This window comes from Cetorhinus maximus, chromosome 14 (assembly GCF_964194155.1).
Source record: "Cetorhinus maximus chromosome 14, sCetMax3.hap1.1, whole genome shotgun sequence".
NCBI lineage: Eukaryota > Metazoa > Chordata > Chondrichthyes > Lamniformes > Cetorhinidae > Cetorhinus > Cetorhinus maximus.
In genome coordinates, this window is record NC_135892.1 from 29,566,465 (window position 1) to 29,582,607 (window position 16,143).

At 41.0% G+C, this 16,143-nt stretch overlaps 1 protein-coding gene across 4 annotated transcripts in view; it reads left to right on the forward strand.

Moving 5' to 3' along the window:
• The window catches only part of agpat4 (1-acylglycerol-3-phosphate O-acyltransferase 4 (lysophosphatidic acid acyltransferase, delta)), a 192,942-nt gene that overhangs the window by 175,671 nt on the left and 1,128 nt on the right, over positions 1-16,143 (forward strand). For 2 of the 4 annotated variants that reach the window (XM_078556739.1, XM_078556740.1), the window contains exon 9: positions 14,973-15,043. The exons of 1 other annotated variant lie outside the window; for it this stretch is intronic. In XM_078556739.1, coding sequence (XP_078412865.1) covers positions 14,973-15,043 — 71 coding nt within the window. Of the gene's footprint in view, positions 1-12,663; positions 12,801-14,972; positions 15,044-16,143 lie in introns of all 4 variants that reach the window. One more of the 4 variants, XR_013578660.1, reaches the window with a different exon arrangement.

Genomic DNA, 16,143 nt, shown 5'->3' on the forward strand with positions numbered 1-16,143 from the left:
TTGATGCAAGAAGTGTTTATGTTGAAAGTATTATTCATGTTGAATCTTTTGGATGTTGAACGGAATGGAGATTGGGTGAATCTGATCAAAATGTAACGTGTGATTAAATTTAAGCATGCATGTAATAATATGGTTGCTGTTAGTAAGTTAGTATTGTACCTTTTTCTATTGTGGGCATCACATCATAATTTGATGAACAAAAGAATGGCATATAATACGTACAAAAACTAACGTGATTCCTGAATTTAAAACGGGAAATAGAACACATCTGGGAAACTATAGACGAATTAGCTTAATGTCAGCGGTAGGAAAGTTAATGAAATCCTCATTCAAAAATGTGACAGAAAAACACTTAGAAACTTAAAATATAATGAAGAGCAACTGATGCATGTTTCAAACCAGAAGATCATGCTTGATGAATCTTGCTCAATTCTTTGAAGTAACAAAATGTGTAGTAAAAGAAAATGCAGTAGACGTAATATCTTTGGGTTTCCAAAAAACATTTTGAATAAGGTACGCAAGTAGACTCATGACTTAAGTTGGAAAATGTGGAGTTGGGGACAAGTAGTCGAATAGATAGCAAGCTGGCTACAAAACAGGAATCAGAGTTGGGGCTAAAAGTAATTGCTCAAACTTTCAGAATGGGTGTTTAATTGACAAATGAACTTCAGTATAGATAAGAGTAAAGCAATACACATTGGCAGGAAGAATGAGGAGGCTTGGAAAGTAAGTGTTTGGAATGGGATACAGGAACAAAGGGATCTGGGGGCAAGATTCAAATGTCACCTAAAAGTAGCAATGCTGGTAGCAAGGCCATAAAAATATCAAACAAAATACAGGTTCATTCCGAGAGAAATAGAACTGAAAAGTAGAGAAGTTATATTCAACTTGTATGGAACCTTAGTTAGACTTCATTTGTAGTACTGTGAACCATAACCATATTATAACAAGTATATAGAGGCACTGGAGAAGATGGAAAAGGATTTTAGAATGATATCAAAACTGAGAGGTTATTTATTACCTATCAGGGAAGATTGAACAGGCTGACGCTCATACTCTGGGGAAAAGAATATAGAACAGTCACCAGATAGAGGCCTTTAAGATTACGAAAGGGTTTGATAGGATAAATGTAGAGATGATTCTGCTAGCAGGAGAGACCAGAGTTGAGGTGTCATAAATATAAAATAGTTGCTAATAAATCCAGTAAGGAACTCGGGGAATTCCAGCAAGTGACTGCAATATGGATTGTGTTACCACAAGGAGTAGTTGAGGCAACAAACCCAAATGTGTTTCAGGGGAAGCTGGATAAACAAGAGAGAGAAAGGAACAGAGGATCTGTTGATGAGATTAACTGAAGTAGGTTAGCAGAAGCCTTGTGTGGAGCAGATACACCGACATAGACCTATAAGGTCAAATGCACTGTTTGTGTGTTTTAAATATAATGTATTACAATATTGTACAAAAACAGACATTCTGCCCAACTAGTCTGTGCTGTTTATAATTCCAACTATCTCTCAGCCTTTAAGCATATCCTTCTATTCCCTTTTCACTCATGTGCTTTACTAGTTCCCTTTTGATAACACACAAGCTATTGCTGTGGTCTAGTGTCTTTCCAAAGTAGTGATGGTTTCCAATTTCCTGTTTGACCAGTAATTTTTCTTACTATTGTTAAACTACATTGTTAAGCCTGTGCTGTTACAGTTTTATATAATCTTGAGATTGTAAGAATTCAATTTAGATACACTCAATGAATGTTTCAGGATGTTTTTTGCTCGCTATGATTCTGTTTTAATGATATCCTGTATATAAGAAAAGGAAAATTGATGCTTGATTTCTCTTTCTAATTTCTCTTTTAAATGAGCTGAATGTGATGGAACATCTATTTCCATATTTGTCATTTTTCTCACTCTACTGGATGTATGTTGTTCTAACCCTGGAAACGCAGCAGCATTTAAGAGTATATTTCATTATAAGGGCACCATGCTACAGGAAGGCCAAAGTGCTCCTCAACTAATTGACTGTCTCTTGTACTGTAAAATCTTCTCTTTTAATGGTGGTCATCTGGTAAATGCTAAAAGCAAGGTTTATGACCTCAAAGTAAGATGGGTTCTTTATTCAGAGTGATGCATTCCTCAAAGTGGGTCACATACTTAAACCAAAATGAATTTCTCTTATTGATTTAAAGCTTCTACTGCAGTCTTTCACATTATTTGCCAATAGTTGCCTTTTAAAAATAAAAATGATTTAAAGAAGAATCAAACCAGTGACTTGGCTCTTCACTAGTGCCCAGTTATAACCCTGGAGCACGGACACCCTTAGATTTATTGATGACCCTACATGCCATTTGCCTGGCTGCAGATTGAGTTGTTCATTCGGGTGGTATTTACTTCGTTTGTGCAAGTTACAATATAATATAACCTTTGTTCCTCCTTAACCTCTGCACCATCTTTGGCACTGTTAACTATTCAATTCTCCCACGATCCATTTTTCTCTCCTGGTACCAGTATGTTATCTCTCCTTTAAGACTGCATGGTCCTCTGCAATCAGCTGCAGAGTTCCGTCCTTGATCCTCTCTTATTTCTCATCTACATGTCGCCCTTTGGTGACATTATGCGTGAAAGTTGTCCTCGTGTTTGTGTGACATTACAAATTGGCACCTCAGCTGGTGTTTAGGTGTCCTTGTCCAATGAACCTACAAAGGGCGACTCACCTTAAAATAAGGACAACTTCTATTGAGTTTGAGAGCTTTGGTTTGTGGAGTGTTTCACATTGGTTAAGGATATTGGTCCAGTAAAATATCGTATGCACAGACTGATATTAATTACTGAAACACTGATGTACCAAGTGTAACACTTTTTGATTATTTTTATTATTCATTCATGGGATGTGGGCTTCGCTGGCTGGGCCACCATTTATTGCCCATCCCTAGTTGCCCTTGAGAAGGTGGTGGTAAGCTGCAGCCTTGAACCACTGCAGTCCATGTGGTGTAGGTACACCCACTGTGCTTTTAGGAAGGAAGTTCCAGGATTTTGACCCAGCGACAGTGAAGGAACGGCGATATATTTCCAAGTCAGTGACTTGGAGGGGAACCTCCAGGTGGCGGTGTTCCCATCCGTCTGCTGCCCTTGTCCTTCTAGGTGGTAGTGGTCGTGGGTTTAGAAGGTGCTGTCTATGAAGCCTTGGTGAATTCCTGCAGTGCATCTTGTAGATGGTACACACTGCTGCTATTGTGTGTTGGTGGTGGAGGGAGTGAATGTTTGTGGATGTGGTGCCAATCAAGTGGACTGCTTTGTCCTGGTGTCCAGCTTCTTCAGTGTTGTGGGAGCTGCACTCACCCAGGCAAGTGGACACACTCCTGGCTTGTGCCTTGTAGATGGTGGACAGGCTTTGGGGAGTCAGGAGGTGAGTTACTCATCGTGCAATTCCTAACTTCTGACCTGCTCTTGTAGCCACAGTATTTATGTGGCTAGTCCAGTTCATTTTCTGGTCAATGGTAACCCCCAGGGTGTTGATAGTGGGGTGTTCAGTGATGGTAATGCCATAGAACATCAAAGGGCAATGGTTGGATTATCTCTTGTTGGAGATGGTCATTGCCTGACACTTGTATGGCACGAATGTTACTTGCCACTTATCAGCCCAAGCCTGGATATTGTCCAGGTCTTGCTGCATTTGGACATGAACTGCTTCAGTATCTGAGGAGTCGTGAATGGTGCTGAACATTGTGCAATCATCAGTGAACAGCCCACTTCTGACCTTATGATGGAAGGATTATCTGATACAAAACACCTGGAATGAGTGGGAAGGTCCTCTGTATTACAGCCAATCTTGTTATCTCTGCCATGCCTACGTTATCCCACGTTTCCACTGTCTATTTGAGCTGCAGTTCATTGAATATTCGTGAAAGGAGTCTTTGGGGCTTGCTGGATTTTATATAAATATTAAGCAGATTCAACAACAACTAGCTGTGATGCATGTAACTGGATAAATCGAAGTCAGTATTTCCCTCAAGTTTTTAGACGGCCAGCATTTGTATAGAGTTAAACTTGGTGGTAGTTAAGTATTAAACTCATTGGCCAGACTTTTGCCATCGGTGATTTGGGGGCGGGGCCCGCTTGCCGACGGGAAAATGACACGGGATGATGTCAGGAGGAACCCTCGACGTCATCCCGGTCCCTTTTTAAATTTTTAGGAAGGCGGGCGGACAGCGAAATCAGCTGTCTGCCCGCCGACCTGTCAATGGCCAATTGAGGCCTTTGACAGAGTCATTAAGATAACTAAAGACCCTGCCTGTCCAACCTTAAGGCTGGCGGGCAGGCCAGGAGCCCCAGCATGCTCCTGATAATACATGAAACCTAATCCACTGGCGGGATGAGGTTTCATGTTCGTTTTTAAAAACTTTAATAAAGTTTATGTGAGATTTATTAGCATGTCCCATCTCGTGTGACATTGTCACATGAGGGGGACATGTTAATTTTTTTATTTTTCTATTTTTCATGATTTTTAAGTCGCCACTAATCTTCCTGAGACAGCACTTAGTCTCAGGGAGCAGTGCGCTCTTTCGTGCACATGCACGAAAGAGCGCACTTTGACAGATGGGGAATCCCTCCACCCCCTGCACAGGAAGCGCATAGCGCTTCCTGTCAGGCAGGCCGCTGGGCGGGCCTTAATTGGCCCACCCACTCAAAATGGCGGCGGGCCTCGTTTCGGCGGCGGAGTTCAGCTGCCTGCCCGCCGGTGGGGCCCGCCCGCCAACCAAAGGCAAAATTCTGCCCATTGTGTTTTGTGACTGGATATAAAGGGACAGACAAAAAGGGTAGATAGTCAATTATTTTTATGCCCAGATGGCAGGCTGAAATCTACCCCAAAAGGACTTGCTCTGTAAATATTTTGTGATCACCTCCAGAATTTATTCTTTTTCTGCTCTCCTTCCACCTATTATATCTTCAAGATTGTTTTTTTTTTCAAGGCCTCTATTTTGCTCATGCCTTTTTAAAAATCCATTCAATGGATGTGGGTGCCACTTGAAAGGCCAGCACTTATTGTCTATCCCTAATTGCCCTTGAGAAGCTAGTGGTGAGCCGCTGCCTTGAATCACTGCAGTCAGTGTGGTTTAGGTACTTCCACAGTGCTGTTGGGTAGGGAGTTCCAGGATTTTGGCCCAAGGATGATGATGATGCAGAGATTATATTTCCAAGTCCGTATGATGTGTGACTTGAAGGTGGTGGTGTTTCCGTGCGTCTACTGTCTTCCTCTTTCTAGGTGGGCTCAGGAGGGCTGCCCAACAGCAACTTCCGTTTATATGGCACTTTAAACATGGTAACATGTTTCACAGGAGCATTACCAGGCAAAATTTGACACTGAGTCACATAAGAGTGTGTTAGGGCAGCTGAACAAAAGTTTGGTCAAAGAGTTAAGTTTTAAAGAGATTCTTAACAGAGGAAGAAAAGGTGGGGCTATTTAGGGAGGGAATTCCAGAGCTTGGGGCTTTGGCAGCTGAAGGCACGGCTACCAGTGGTAGAGCAATTAAAATCTGGGTGATCAAGAGGCCAGAATTGGAGGAGTGCAGATATGAGTGTTGTAGGGCTGGAGGAGGTTATACTTAGGAGAGGGGGAGCTCATGGAAGGATTTGAAAACACAGATCAGAATTTTAAAATCGAGACCTTGCTTAACTGAGAGTTAGCGAGCACAGGAATAATAGGTAAACAAAACTTGGTGCAATACAGGCAGCAGAGTTTTGGTTCGTCAACTTAGAGGTAAAAAAGACATGGATGAGGGTTTTGGCAGCAGAAAAGCAGAAGTAGGGTCGTCTGGCAATTTTATGGAGGTGGAAATAGGCGGTCTGGTTGATGGTGTGGATTTGTGGTCAGATACTAAAACCAAGGTTGCAAAGAGTCTGGTTCGACCTCAGACCATTGTCAGGAAGAGGGATAGAGTGAGTGGCAAGAGAACAGAGTTTGATGGGGCTGAAGTCAGTGGCTTTGGTCTTCCAAATATTAAGTTGGAGGAAATTTTTGCTCATCCGGTACTGAACAATCGGGCAAGCAGTCTGACAATTCAGAGAGAGATGGTGATGAGATAGAGCTGCATGTTGTCAGTGCACGTGTGGAACCTGATGTGTTTTTGAATGATGTCCCTGGGGGGGCAGGCAGCATGTAGATGAGAATAAGAGGGGACCAAGGTGAGATCCTTTAGGGGACACTAGAGGTAACTGTGTAAAAGTGGGAAGAGAAGTCATTGCAGGTGATTCTCTGATTACTACTGGAGAGATACAATCCCACACAGCTGACGATTGAGGAGAGGCGTGGAAGAGCATGTTGTGGTCAATCCTGTCAAAAGCTACAGGCAGCTTGAGAAGGATGAAGAGGGATGGTTTACCTTTGTCACAGATGCATCAGATGTTGTTTGTGAGCTTGATAAGACCCATTTCAATATGGTGGCAGTGGTGGAAACCTGATTGGAGGGATGGAGTTGCAGGAAAGATATGTATGGATTTGGAAGGCAGCAGCATGTTCAAAGACTTTGGAAAGGGAGGTTGGAGTGGGAGTGGCAGTTTGCAAGGACAGAGGTGATCTGCTGACAAATTGTGATTGAAAGATGGTGCAGTGTAAATATAAGTTGATAGTGTGACCAGGAGGAACTGTTCAGATTTTGTTTTATATGCTATGCACTTCTAGAACAACCCTGCACTCATTTCCAGGTCTTATCAAATTTGCATCTAACTCATTTTGCACAAGAGTTAAAGCATTGCATCAAATATATATTTTAGATATGCTTTCATTAATTCCTTAGGGTAAGTTTTATTATTCAGTTCTAAATTGGATGGAAATAAATTATTGAGCTTGAGTAAATACTTGATTATTCATTCTGCATTCACGTTGCCTATACCAATGACATATTCACTGCAATGTTTGCTTTTCAAACATGGACCTGCGGTTTCCCTAATGTTTTTGTACATTCATATTTTGAAGGAACTTGGATCATTTGAATTTTTTTGCTTGTACAAACCCAGCCTTGAATAAATGTATAGTGGCAATTTAGGCCATTACAGCTGTTGTTAGCTCTCCCTAATCCCTAAAATGTTTATGATTTGAGCCACCAAGCAATGGCTTTGATGCAATTGCCAGTTCTGTCAGTAGGCAGGACTCTCCAGTTGATCTCTGGATTACAGGAGGAGGTAAATAAGAGAGAGTTACCTCACCCTACTGTTAGTATATTGTTTTTTGCTGAGAGCGCAGCAACCACCATTTGCAGCAATTTTCTGGTATCATCTACAATCTGAAGGCTATGTTATGACAAGGAACTCTTTTTGGTAGAGGTAATAGAAGAGAAAAAGCAAAAAGAAATATTTCAAAATGAAGGATTTCTGATGCTATAGCCCATGGCTTAAAAAGGAGTTTGACTACATGCCTGCTGGGACCAGTTCTTGGGCTTAAGTTTTGGAACAGAGCGTAAGCAAGACTAGACATGAAGCACAGCCAAGAAGCAGGTTGTGACCTTCTTGAGGCTTGTGGGTACCATCTCGACATCTGTGTGCTCTAAATGTGGAGCTAAATTTGTTTAGGTAATCACTCTAGAAGTGTATGTAAATTCCATTAATCTCACCTTTACTTGATACTAGGCTACAATTATTTATGAAAAGATTTTTGCTTCTCTGAGATTGATTGGGATGTGCGGTGACATTATTTCCCCTATACATGTTGGGTAGAATGTGGTTAAGAAGAAATGTTTTTGTAATTTGGTGCATGTCATTAGTGGAAAATAATCAGACATTTCCCCAATCAGGAAGATTGAGAAACTTGACAATTATGATATAGAAGTTATATTAAAATAGGTTTAGATTAGTGCTCGGATTTTTTAGGCGACGTTTTGGCATATTTAGATTTGCATAAGATGTAAAGCACAGGTCATCTACAGAAGCAGGTCATAGGGCGCAACTAGTCCATGCTGATATTTATTCTCTTCTCAATCCTTCCCTTTCTAACTGCGTAACCCTCTCTTCCTTTCTCCCTCATACTTATCTAGCCTCCTTTAAATATGTCTATACAACTCTCCTTAACTCCTCCCTTTGGTAATTCATCACATTCTGGGTTAAAGGGTTTTCCTGTGAATTCCCTAACTGATTTCTTAGTGACTATCTTGTGTTGATGTCCTCTAGTTTTGATGTTCCCAACAAATAGAAACACTCTTCTGTATCTAAGATCTCAATTAGATTCAGTCTTCTCTGTTCAAGAGAAGAAAAACCCAGTCTTTAAGTCCTTTTCTGATAGCTATAATCTTGCTTGTTGGTATATTATAGGAATGTAGGACTTCAAAGCAGGAGTGGTGCATTCAGCCCTTTGAGCCTGCTCTGCCATTCAATAAGATCATGGCTGATTCAGTTGTGTCTTAACTCCACTTTGCCGTTGAACCCCATAACCCTCAAGACCTTTATCTATCAAAAATCTGTCTAACTCAGCCTTGAATAAATTCAATGACCCAACCTCCACTGCTTTCAGGGGAAGAGAATTCCACATACCAATGACCATTTGAGAGAAAAATTTCTTGTCATCTCTGTCTTAACTGGTAGACCTCACTCTTAATCTCTGCCTGATTCTAGTCACTCCCACAAGTGGAGACATCCTTCCAGTATCTACCCTATCAAATCTCCTCAGTATCTTCCAAACTCCAGTGGGCATAGGCCCAACCTGTCCAACCTTTCTTCATAAGATTAGCTCCTCATCCCAAGAATGAGTTGAGTGAACCTTTTCTAAGCTGCTGCTAACGCAATTATATCTTTTTTTTTTAAGTAAGGAGACAAAAACTGTACACAGTATTTCAGATGTGGTCTCACCAAGGCCCTGTACAGCTGCAGTAAAACTTCTGTACTTTTCTATTCCACTCCCCTTGCAATAAATGCCAACATTCCATTTACCTTCCTAATCAATTTCTGTACCTGCATGTTAACTTTGATTCATGTACCAGGACATCCAGATCCCTCTGTACCACTGAGTTCTGTAAGGTCTTTCCATCATCGTTGTAAATCTTTTTTCACCCGATTCAGTGCCTCTATATCCTTCATAATATGGCGACCGTTATGAAAGTCAGACTTACCTCATTGGAGAGCAGGGAACCAGGAAATCCAAGTCCTGACGGTCCCTAGGAGTTTCCATGCATGTGTGAATCGGGAGCAGTCTGCGCATGCGCAATTCAGTATTTTAAGTTCTTTGGGCCGAGGATGGGCCCAACGAGCCTTTGCAAAAAGAAAACACTGAGAAAACTGGGTCATGTGACCCAGAAGCTGGGCACCATATTGGGGAAGAGTCCCAGGCAGGGTACAGGGAGAGGTCCCAGTTAAGTAGAGAAAAAAATGGAGCAGGGAAAGAGGCTCCTAGCAGAAAAAAGGCTGCGGTTGGCAGGCCTTGAGTGGAGAGGGCTCAGGAGAAACCTTGGAGCAGAGGGCATGGGAGAAGCCCTGAAGATCCAAGAAGGCAGAAGAAGATTGGTGTTCTGTGCTGTATGCTGTTGGGGTGAAGGTAACCTTTTGGAGCAGTAGTGTTCTGCTCGGCGTGGCTGAAGAGCTAAAGTTGGTGCTTAAGTGCATACTCGGGAATGGAGTCTCAGGAAATGAGATTGAAGCCCATTGAGGTGGGCCATCATTGACGCCGTCGAGTTGGAATGACTTTTTGAGAGAATTCCAAGGTAAGATTTTCGAAGGTGGAGACTGAAATCCCTTGTGAGAGAGACAGAATTTCAGTGAGATTAGTTGACTCGGTGTTACTGACATCTGGGTGGGTTGTTGAGAAATCCATTAAATTTGTTTTGGTCACATCTGTCATTTATTGTGCAGTGTGGTGTGTTCGACCACAGTTTGCCTGTTAATTCACATGGACCTCATATTAACCCTGAATGTTAGAGCATAAGAAAGATATTGTAAATTATTTTATCATTTTATTTGTTCAAAACCCATGGAATATTGTGACTTTATTCTCTTAGCAAGTGACTTGGATCTCAAACTGTCTACTTTAAACAAAACGTTATTTTGTATTATCCGCCTAGCCGGATAATACCAAAAACTTGGGACCTGGTCAAGGATCATAACATAAATTAGGGGTTCTTGCAGGATTTCAAATCCACAGATAGATACAAGTGCTGGTAATTGCTGAGGTTAATGTTGATAAGATTTCCACGGTGAATTTTACTATACTGATTGAAAAGCTAGAACGGCTTTGTGAATTGATATGACTTTTCTGCAGAGGGAAGATTTATGCCTGAGTGATTTGCAAAAATTAACCAAGGCTTGGCTAATTGCACTAGCAGAAGATTTAAGATTAGAATTAAATGTAGGGGCTGAGAAAGCTGACATAATTAGGTAATAGCACAGCATTTGGAATTGGAAGAAGGAAAAGTTAATCCAGATGGTAATTCAGTTGAATTAGCTAGAATTCAGTTGAAGATGAAGCAGCTTGAGATAGAAAGAGAAAAAGAGGAAAAATAAAGAGAAATGCAAATGTTTGAACTTGAACTCCAGAAAGAGGTTAGCAAGGGAGGATAGAAATGAAGAAAGGGAAAGAGTTTCAAAGAGGGAAATAACGCAATGTGTGAACTGGTGAAAGAAATTCTTAGGTTTATGGGGTGAAAGCGTCTAGTAGTTCGGATGAGGAGGGAAGACCCATTCGGAAGTTTGATTTAACTAAGAGTCTAAGCATAGTGCCTAAATTCACTGACGATGGAGCTGAGAGATATTTTATCTCATTTGAAAAGATGCTTACAAAGCTAAAGTCACCAAAGGACAAATGGACTCTCATTTTGCAAAGTGTTTTGATCGTGAAGGCTTTGGATGTGTATTCTGGCCTTTCGGAAGGACAATCCTCAGATTATGAGGTAGTTAAAACTGGTGCTTAATGCTTAGGAGCTTTTCCCTGAAGCATATCAGTTAAAATTTTGGACTTTAAAGAGAATGAAACCTTTGTAGAGTTTGCTAGGAAGAAAAATGTTGTGGGACCAGTGGTTTCGATCACTGAAGTTAGAACAAAATTTTGAGGATGTTAATGTGAGGGAACTAATGATACTGGAAGAATTTTAAAATAACATCTCAATAGCGATTAGGTTACACTTGAATAATCGTAGGGTTTCTGAAGTATGGCACGCATCGGTTTTAGCAGATCGGTGTGAAATATAACATAAACTAGGAGCAGTAGATCTTCATTTGTAAACCCACAGGGAAGTTGGAGGAATAGAAAGGAGTCTAGCTTTAGGTTGAAGGCAGAAGCTGTTCCAGCCAACAGAAATAGCAGTGTAGGGGATAAAATTGATAAGAAACCAGTATGCTTTTATTGCCATTAGACAGGGCATCTCAAAGCCAGTTGTTGGAAGTTGAACAGTAAACTGGTAGGAGTAATAGGAACACTTAAGGAGCCTTCAGAGAAGGCTGTACCAGTAAAGTAAATGGGTGTTTAACAGTGGCAGCAATGGTACAACTGAAACATGTGACCTCAGAGCCTACTAGAATGGAGAATGTGGCTCTAAATAGCCGAGGGGTTCTTCCTTGAACATTGATAAAATGAGTCAGGTTAGTGGAGGTTTTAGAGGTTTTGTTTGACAGAAAAGTGTTCCCTTACTCTTCCATCAAAACAGTAAACATATTAATATTTTGAGAGCATACGAACGTACGAATTAGGAGCAGGAGTAGGCCACTCGGCCCCTCAAGCCTGCTCTGCCATTCAATAAGATCAAGGCTGATCTGAATGTAACTTCAACCCCACATTCCTGCCTACTCCTGATAACCTTTCACCCCCTTGTTAATCAAGAATCTATCTTGCTCTGCCTTAAAAATATTCAAAGACTCTGCTTCCATCACCTTTGAGGAAGAATTCCAAAGACACTCAACCTTCTAAGAGAAAAAAAATTCTCATCTGTCTTAAATGAGCAACCCCTTATTTTTAAACAGTAACTCCTAGTTATAGATTCTCCCACAAGGAGAAACATCCTCTCCACATCCACCCTGTCAAGACCCCTCAGGACTTTTAAAGGTTTCAATTAAGTTGCCTCTTACTCTTCTAAATTCCAGTGGCTACAAGCCTAACCTGTCTGGCCTTTCCTCATAAGACAACCTGCTTCCTGGTATTAGTCTAGTAAACCTTCTCTGAACTGTTTCCAACGTTTTTACATCTTTCCTTAAATAAGGAGACCAGTATTGTACACAATACTCCAGATGTGGTCTCACCAATGCCCCGTACAACTGAAGCATAACCTCCCTACTTTTTTTTAATCAATTCCCCTCACAATAAATGATAACATTCTGTTAGCTTTCCTAATTACCTGCTGTACCTGCATACTAACATGTACTAGGACATCCAGAGCCCTCTAAATCTGAGCTCCTCCAATCTCTCACCATTTAGATAACAGATTTCTTTCTTATTCTTCCTGCTATAATGAACGATTTCACATTTGCCCACATTATACTCCATTTGCCAGATCTTTACCCACTCATTTAACCTATCTATGTCACTTTGTATCCTCCTTACGTCCTCTTCATAATTGACTTTCCTACTTGTCTTTGTGTCATCAGCAAATTTAGCCACCATTCCTCATGTCCCGTCATCCAAGCCATTTATATAAATTGTAGAAAGATACTGGGGCAGATCAGTCATTGATAGTGACTGATGATGCAATTTGTGTTCCAGATGTTTTGATGAAGGAAGATTTTGGCAAACTCCTCAAAATTGCTGTGCTGATAACGAGCAATTGAAGGAAAGGTGGACCAGTGTAGAGAACCAACTTTCACACAAAAGATGAGTTATTAATGAAAAAAGGAGAACTGGTGAGAACACTTGTGTTCTATTTCCTGTGACTAACACTTGAATGAAGACTTGAAAAGTCTAAATGATAAACTTGTAGGAGCAAATTCAACAAAGATCTTCAATTAAAACTTGATGAAACTTCAAGGAGCAGAAGTCTCTAACTATCATGAAAAATGCCTTGAATGGGGAAAGGGATTGTTGAAGAATCAGTACAGGGTGTTGAATACAGAATTAAGAACCAAGTATGAACTATTGGAATTTTGTCATGAAAAGAGCAATGAAATTCTTGAATTCAGATGCAATCTGGAGAACAAGAAGGATGAGATGTGTGGTATGGAAGACCAGATCCAGACTTTAAAAGCAGATAAGGAAAAAATTAAGAAACACAGATTGAGGACCTAATGAGCGAATTGAAAAAGTTCAGGGAGCAGTCAGTAACCACAGAAGAAAGATTCCGGAATGAACTGAATGCCCATATGAAGTTGTTAAGCTTGTATAAGAGTTCTGCAGATGACTCTGATACCAAAGACAACTGAACTTGCCAGAGTTGCTGAAATGAATGAGAAGATTAATAAGCTTGGAAAAGAATTGGAAAATAAGAGTAAACAAATATTTGGGTGAAATTGTAAGAAGTGAAAATGAAGGTTCCTTTTTTTTTGAAACGTCAATGAGAAGAATATGAACGTGTGCAGAATGCTGTGACACATCTCTTGGATAAGCTAGAAAATGACGAGAGTAAAGAGAGAAAAGCTCCCTCAGTGCAGGTTTATTCATCTGGTCATGATCAAAACAATGAAACGACAAAATATGCTCTGAGGGAAGTGAGTGGAAAAGATCATTTTTGAAGCTGGTTGTCAATCAAACATGCACTTGTTTCAGTAGCAAACTTAAAGAACTCATTGAAGGTATGTTTCCATTAAAGGAGGAGAAGAGTAAGAAAAACCCCATGCTGATCTGTATTAAAGTTGAGAAACCTATGTGACAATTACTTGTATACATAGCTTGACTAATATACATCATATGTGAAGAGGGAAAGACCTCCAGAATATTGGTTTGCAGTTGCATCACAAAAGTTGAAAACCCATGATACAAAATAGCAATACAAGCTGGTCAAGACTGTACAGTATGTAATCTATTTGTTAGAAGTTTATGATGTTAAGTACTTCTTATAAAATAAATTGTAAAGCCATTGTAAACAAACCTTCACTTTGGTGAAGCTTGCTTTCTTCCAAGGCATGAGGCGTTATGAAACCCAAACTTACCTCATTGGAGAGCAGGGGTCCGGGGGTTCCAAGTTCCAACCAGTCCTTGGGAGTTTACACACATGCATTGTCCGAGAACAGGCTGCGCAAGTGCAATTCAGCACTTTTAAGTTCTTCGGGCTGAGGACAGGCCTGTGCAAAAAGAAAACAATGTGAGAAAACTGGGTCGTGTGACCTAGAAGTGGTGCACCATGTTGGACAAAAGTCCTGGGCTGGGAACAGGGAGAAGCCCCAGTTAAGCTAAGAAGATAGAAGAGCAGAGGAAGCGGCTCCAAGAAGAAAGCGGGGTGCGGTAGGCAGACCTTAAGTGAAGAGTGCTCAGGAGAAGCCGTGGTGATTGAAGAAGGCAGCAGAATTTTGGTGACTGTGCTGCAGGCCTTTGGGGTGAAAGTAAACCTTTAGAGCTGTCGTGTTCTGCTTGGCATGGCCGAAGAACTGAAATTGTGCTTGAGAGTTGGTGCCTGAGTACATGCAGGGGAATGGAGTCTCAGGAGACTAGATTGAAACCCTGCAAGATGGACTGTCATTGACGCTGTCCAAGTTGGAGCAACTTTTGGAGAGAATTCCGAGGCGAGATCTTAGAAAGTGAAGGCGGGAAACCCTTGTAAAAGAGTGTTTCAACAAAATTGGTTTTCTGACATTTGGGTGGGTTGTTGGAGAAATCTGTGGAATCTGTCTTAGTCGCGTCTATCTTTTATTGTGCTGTGTTCAACCACAGTTTGCCTGTTAATTCACATGTACCTCATATTAACCCTGAATGTTAGAGTATAAGGTAGATATTGTAAATTGTCTTAACATTCTAACCTTGTGTAGTAAAGTTTACTTTTGTTTGTTCAAAACCCATGGAATCTTGTGGCTTTATTCTCTTAACAAGTGTCTTGGATCTCAAGCTTTGTCTACTTTAAACAAAACATTATTGGTCCCAAACAGGATCGTACCCAAAACTTGGGGGTCTGGTCAAGAATCATAGAACTGTGCACAGTATCCAAGTACTAACCAAGGTTTGATACAGGTTAAACATAACCTCTCTCAATTATATCCCTTTAGAAATAAACCCTAGTGCTTTGGTTTGCTTTAGTAAGCTGCATTGCTACTTCAGTGATTTGTGTATTTGTACTCCCAGTTTCCTTTGCTCCTCTACCCAATCTAGATTCTTATTTTCCAAGCAATATGCAACCTCCTTATTTTTCTTAACCAAATTTTAATAGCTCACACTTAATGTTGGAATTCATTTTGCCCATTATATGCCAATCAAAGGTTATGACTGTCATCCTGAAGTTTGTTGTGGTCCTCCATATTGACTATCCCCCTCCTCCCAATTTGGTGTCATCTGTAAATTTAGAAATTGTATTTTTGATTCCAAATTTTAATTGTTAATATAAATTGTGAACTACTGTGGTCCCAGCACTGAACCTTGTGCTTTCCACTTTGAATAGTTGCTGTTTATCCCTACTCCCTGCTTTCTGTCTTGCAGCCATCTGGCTATCCATTCTGCTTCTTTTCCCTTGCCTCTTTGTGCACTCACTGCCATTTGATATTTAATGTGAAAACCATGAGGGGCCTGGACAGAGTAGATAGGGAGAAACTGTTCCCACTTGTGAAAGGATCAAGAACAAGAGGCACAGATTTAAAGTAATTGACAAAAGAAGCAGAGGTGATGTAAAGAAAAGATTTTGCATGCAGCGAGTGGCTAAGCTCTGGAATACAATGTCCAAGAGTGTAGTTGAAGTAGGTTCAATTGAGCATTCAACATTGGATTGCTACCTGAAAAAGAAGAATGTGTAGGGCTTGGGGGAGAAGGTGGGGGAATGGCGCTAGGGGCAGGATTTTTCAGTTGGCGTGCGAGGGCGGGCCCAACACGCCGACACGCGATGACGTCAGGCGTGCATCCCGATGTCATTGGGCTGAGTTGCGATTTTTCATTCGGCGGGCGTGCACTGGATTCGGCTGAGCACCTGCTGATATGTAAATGGCCTATTAAGGCCATTAAGGAACTAATTAAGGTCATTATAAACGCTGCCCGTCCAACCTTAAGGTTGGCGGGAGGCAATAAAGCCAAGCGGCCTTCACATTTTTTAGGAAATTTCATCCACAAGCGGGA